We start from the raw sequence: 6,028 nt of genomic DNA on the forward strand, positions 1-6,028 counted from the left end.
GATCAAGTATAAACCAACAGAAGGTCTTTCTTTTAATTTCTATACAAAGGTATGTTCACAATATGCTAACATAATCCTCAAAATGTTTTGCCACACAGGTAAGAAAAATCTTTTGCATCTATAACACAAAGGCAGTGGGCTTATTTTCTCTAAATTTTACATTAAGTAAAACTACAGAAGGAAACCAAGTCTCTATTTTTAAAAAATGCAAAGGTAATTGCTATAGCACATTTCCTTTCAATTAAACTCCATCTAAACTCATACTTGAAAGGAGAGCTTACGGATGGGAAAGAGGTATCTTCATGCTGTAAGCTAGTCAAATATGGATAAATGTTCTATACAGGGCTATAGCTGACTCCAGAAACTCACTTCCTGAAGGATTACAAGGATATCTGTGTAGGAAATTCTGAGGAGGCAGACATAGTATTAAGGGGGAAAGCAGAAGGGAAAACTCATGACTGTCTTAGCTGTTTACACACAAATATAAGCATAGTGGGGAATATCAGGAACTGGAGGTTTTAGCATAGGGATATAGTTATGATTGAATTAGAATAAACGAGGCATGACAGGATAGCAGATGGGACTAGAATCTTGGACTAGAAGGGTACATTCTGCTCATGAGTAACAAAGAAAGGTGGTGTTGCTTCATGCGTTGGCAATACACACCACATGGTACCTCACATGCAGCAAAAACACAGGTCCAGAAAAGACGATGTCAACAAGTAAAGATGAACAAAAAATAATACAGGTGAAAGAATCCAAGACAGACCTCCCAATCAAGAGGACTGGGTGAAACTTACTTTACTTACCAAAGTAAGTTAAGAGCTAGTGGTAATGATGAACTTTAATTTTCTGATATTGTTGAGAAAAAAACAACTTAGCAGGCCAGATATATAAACAGGCTTGTTTACGGAATGTGCTAGGGGAAAATTCTCTAGTAGATGTGAGCTTGATTTGATTCTTTAAGACTCAACAGAGGCCAGGTGCGGTGGCTCACGTCTGTAATCCCACATTTTGGGAGGCCAAGGCAGGCGGATCAGGAGGTCAAGAGATTGAGACCATCCTGGCCAACATGGTGAAACCCCGTCTCTACTAAAAAATACAAAAATTAGCTGTGTGTGGTGGCGTGCACCTGCAGTCCCAGCTACTCCGGAGGTTGAGGCAGGAGAATTGCTTGAACTCAGGAGGCTGAGATTACAGTGAGCCGAGATTGCGCCACTGCACTCCAGCCTGGCGCCTGGCGACAGAGTGAGACTCCGTCTCAAACAAACAAACAAAAAAACCCAAAAGACTCAATAGAGACATTAGTAGACATGGCATTATTAGTAGTTAGAAAATCCAAGGGAAGGCCAAGCACGGTAGCTCACACCCATAATCCCAACACTTTTTTGCCTGACCTCAGGAATTTGAGACCAGCCTGGGCAACATGGCGAAACCCACTCTCTATAAAAAATATAAAAATTAGCTGGGTGTGGTGGTGTGCGTCTGTAGTCCCAGCTACTTGTGGGGGCTGAGGTGGAAAGATTGCTTGGGACTGGGAGGTCAAGGCTACAGTGAGCCATGATCTGCTCTCCAGCCTGAGTGACAAAGAAAGCTTGACTCACACACAAAAAAAGAAAATCCAAGGAAAACTGTAGCATCTGCATTATTTCTGATATGCATGTTACTGGCCAGCATAGAGACAGGAGCTTGAAACAGGCGACCATTCCTTTTTATCATATTTTGATTCTTAATTAGGCTAATGTCTTAAATATCAACAGGCCACTGTCTGTTATACCTACTTACTTTTTGGACTCAGGAAGCAAAAGAGATACTAACCTGAAAGTCTGAATGTTGACATATTCTTTCTCTCGCTTTGCCAGGATATGTTTAATGAGACCCTCCCGCTGCCCGGATTGGGTATTTGGTACAAAGAGCTTCCGCATGGTATTGGTCACTTTGGGCTGCTCCTTGGTAGAAGCTTCTTTTTCACGTGGAAGCCTAGCAAATAAAAGATTCAAAAGTAAAATTGTTTAAACTATAATTCTCCTATAGGGGAAATATGTTTTTACATAGGACTTACATTTTATTCACTGAAGGAGGTGGAGGTGGGGGTTCCCGATGAATCCCAGTAGGCTGATTTTGTGAATTTATTTTCTTGTCCAAATTCATAGAAGAAAAATTGTCTTCAAATCCAAGAAGCCCTGAAAGACACAGACCCCAGAGTCAAAGGGAGAAAAAAGCTAACATCTAACATATCCAGGGTAACAGGGCTTTGATTTGATCACAATTTGATCAGTGGTATTACTAAACAGAAAGCTACCATAAGGGTAGAAGTTACTTGGATTGGGGTTCGAAGAAGCACACCCATCCCTGAAGCACTGATACACTAACTAGAACAATAGTTTACAGACTAGTAATAGCTAACACTTACTGAAGACTTAGTACAATGCCTGGTTGAACAGTAAGGGATTATATCATTATCTCACTTAATCATCACAAAAACTCTATGAGGTAAGTACTATTAAACTTCTTACCATGTTACAGAAAAGAAAATGGAAGTTCAGAGTTATTGAGTAACTTGATGAAAGTCGTATAACTAGTAAGTCCTTGACTTGGGTGGGACTCAAACCCAGGCCATCTGACTCTGGAGCTTGTACTTTCTAACACCCTGCTAAGCTGGCTCCTGAAAAGCTACCATGCTACAGAAAGGATGAGGAGTAAACACTGGTCAGTGGGCCTGCACTTGATAAAACTATTCTGCAGGAGAATGTGTCTGACACTGGCTTTAATCTACATCATCATATTTGGCCTGACAAAATCTACTGACTCTGCAATGACCATAGCAACCAGGGAACCAGAAACTTTTCAGTACCTGAAAAAACAGAAGGTTTGTCCTTAGTGTCTAATTTCTGGTACCAGCTGGATGAGTCCTTTTGCTCTGGAACAAGAAGTTGTGACTGAGCTGGAGAGATATGGTTCATGGTCAGAAGCTGGGAAGTCTTTCACTGAGTAGAATTTACCATAGCGAAAAGCCATTCTTTTCAACATTCCTTACATGCAGGGGCCAGCACCATTTTTGGATATAGAAGAAACTAAGGAAATGAGGGCAGCTCTGGGGTCATCAGGGGGCAGAAGGAGAATTACAGTCTATGGTAAGCTATGCTTGCCATGACACTGAAGATTCTGGAAAGTGGCTTAGTGTCCTTACAGCCAGGCAGATTTGTTCCCTAACCTATCCCTGTGTTTACTCCCGAAGAAAAAAAAAAATCAGCTATCAGGGCTTAAAGGGTGAGGTATTTTGCCAATGGCCATTTCCCTCTGTATCAGCATGTCAGAATTTCATTCCCGTTCAAATAGAAGAAAGAAAATTACTGAGTCTTGAGTTACCTTTCTGAGCAACAAGGACCTCTGAGAGGAACTTCAAACCGAGTTCCTCATCAGGGATTTCAAAGCAGCGCTCTCTGGTCCAGTCCCCCTGAACCCGAATTTTGCAGCCACCTAAAAAGAATTGAAATCCATACACAGACTGCTATGGGATAAAATGTTTTACTGGGATCATATTCTCAATTTATCAGGTTAATAGAAGAAGGTCCAGATAATAAATAGTCAGACCTCTAATATAGGAAGCGCATGTACAAGATCAAGAGAGTATGACAGTGGTGGAGGGGGTGATGCAGAGAGGGAACCCCAAGGGAAGTAAGAACTCCTAGGGTTGATGAACTCTGTCAATGAGCAGCACAATCTACGGATATGACACATACTAAAATCATACTTTCCTGCTTTCTGATCTATCTCTCAGACGTCAAAGCAGGGACCTTCAAATTCTAGCAAAATGTAAATTCCTCAATCACCCTCCTCCTATCCCTTAGCTGGAAATTCCTACCATTTCAGGTCCAGATCACACTGTCAGAGTATCTGAAGCATGAAGGGAATAAAAGTAGTAGGATGGTTTGTCCATAAGTACAGATTAAATTTACCAAATAATTTTAAAAATAGTGATTTGAAGTATTCTGAAAAGAAGCATCTACAACTCATTATCTCAAGTTTAAAATGTATGTCTTGAATAAACATACAAAAGCAATATTCTGACCTATGCTCAGAAGTGGTTTGGTTCAAGTATAGCCAATTGGAAACTAGGAGAATTAGAAGCAAAGTTAGCTAGGACTTTAATTTCTTATGTGTGCAACATATTGTCTCCCCTTTTCTGATGCCCTATAGTTATCATCTGTATCATCTGTTTGGATGCAGTGATCCAGGAAACCTATGTACTTGCTTCTATTCCTATTCTAACTGATTTATTACATACGTTGTTTTCTCATGCCCCTGGAAACTACAAGCTCTTTCAGGGCAAGAGGCAGGGTACACATGCAGGGTGCACACACAGGGAGCCCAGCACTTTCAGCAGTCTAGGGTGACCAACTGTCCCAGCATTGTATGGGACTGAGAGGATTCCTAGGACTCGGGACTTCCAATGCTAAGACTGGGAAAGTCCCAGGCAAACAAGGCTTGCTGGTCACTCTACTGGTGACAGTAACATCAGACTTCAGAGACAGAAGGTATTTAATAAATGACTGATGAACTGGACTCTTTCACACTTGTAAATAACAAATACATGAGAAAATGAAACGAAAATCCTAGTTTTGTTATGGTGGAAATCCACTTCTGAACCTATGGGTTTTTGTCCCCCGCATTTCTTGTTTCTATCTTTGTAGAATGAGTTACAAAAAGAAAAATAAAATGATTAACTAGAAGAAAAGATATAAAAATGGAGAAAAAATGTGAAGGAAGGCACCTAAATAGACCAGAGATAAGAAAATTAATGAGGGTGCCACTGTAGAGAGGAAAAAAGAGAGGGAAGGAATAAAGTGTCAACTATAGCAGCCATGAAGATACAGGGAAAACTCCTTCAGGGCCTAACAAGTCCTTCCGTTCTCAGGTAATTTATATTAAATGTGGTTATAGAATAGTTTCTATCTGACATAAATTTAGAACAAGAACCCATATTCTCTCTCTCTTACACGCATAAACACACAATTCTTGAAAGACGTATTTTACCAAATATATAACTGACCTATTTAATGGGCCAGAAGATTTCAGAAATTGCTTACAAAACAACACTGGATGCTCTCTCACCATGTTGCTTGGGAAAGAGAACAAATTACCTCAAGCCTCAACCTTCTACTCTTCTTGTCCAGCCTAGAACCCTCTGGAGCTCTGTGATAAGCAAACACTCCTACATCCTCAACTTCATCTGAATATTCTCTGCATCTCTCAGTAGTTCCCAACTATGCATGCATTAAAATTACAGGAGGCACTTTAAAAACAATATTTAACCCAGGCCCCACTCCAGGACAATTAAAACAGAATCTCTGGAGGTGAAGCCCAGGCTCTGGTAGTTTCTGAGTGATTTGACCTTGTATTCGCATTAAATCTCAGAGTCAACTGCAAAACTGGCTGGTCCCTAGGAGTACTTCTGCTACAACCCTCTTAATGGAGGCTGTTTGTATTCTCTCACACCTGAAGTTATTTTGTATTGGTGTCTTTATTTGTCCTAATACCACCACCAGACTATTCTTTCTCCTTCTCCCTCAGGCAAAATCCTTTCTCCTTTGAGGCTCACCCATTGGGCTCTACCATTTCCTCCCTTTCCTCTACAACATCATCAACCATTCTCCGGGAAACCTCAGAATCCAAGATACAATACCTGGCTCATAAGACTTTGTTTCCACTCAATCTCCTGCCATTTTGGGTCCCTTTAAAACTAGCACAGAAAACCCAGTCAACACCTTCAACATCCTCATCCAGTGAAACTCCCCCTCCACCTCAGCCACCACTCCCTCAGTTGCTACCGGGACCCTCTCAGTTATACCCTGGATTTGGTCATCATAGAAATACTACCACTTCATAAACCTCCAATTCAAATATCCTACCCTGATCTGTTATTCCTTCCAACTTACTCGCTCATTATCCCCACTGTAACTTTTTTTTTTGGACCTCATGGGAACCTCCAGCCCATTGATTCTTCCATTTTCTTACTATCTGTCAA

General features: G+C 40.9%; 1 protein-coding gene across 2 annotated transcripts in view; it reads right to left on the reverse strand.

The window, feature by feature from the left end:
* OCRL (OCRL inositol polyphosphate-5-phosphatase) overlaps window positions 1–6,028 on the reverse strand; it is a 55,716-nt gene that overhangs the window by 33,339 nt on the left and 16,349 nt on the right. For both annotated transcript variants that reach the window (XM_017507532.2, XM_037731032.1), the window contains exons 5-8: window positions 3,370–3,480; window positions 2,855–2,944; window positions 2,063–2,183; window positions 1,819–1,980 (exon numbers count right to left, since the gene is read on the reverse strand). In XM_017507532.2, coding sequence (XP_017363021.2) covers window positions 1,819–1,980; window positions 2,063–2,183; window positions 2,855–2,944; window positions 3,370–3,480 — 484 coding nt within the window. The remainder of the gene's footprint in view (window positions 1–1,818; window positions 1,981–2,062; window positions 2,184–2,854; window positions 2,945–3,369; window positions 3,481–6,028) is intronic.

Source organism: Cebus imitator, unplaced genomic scaffold (assembly GCF_001604975.1).
Source record: "Cebus imitator isolate Cc_AM_T3 unplaced genomic scaffold, Cebus_imitator-1.0 Scaffold376, whole genome shotgun sequence".
NCBI classification, from domain to species: domain Eukaryota; kingdom Metazoa; phylum Chordata; class Mammalia; order Primates; family Cebidae; genus Cebus; species Cebus imitator.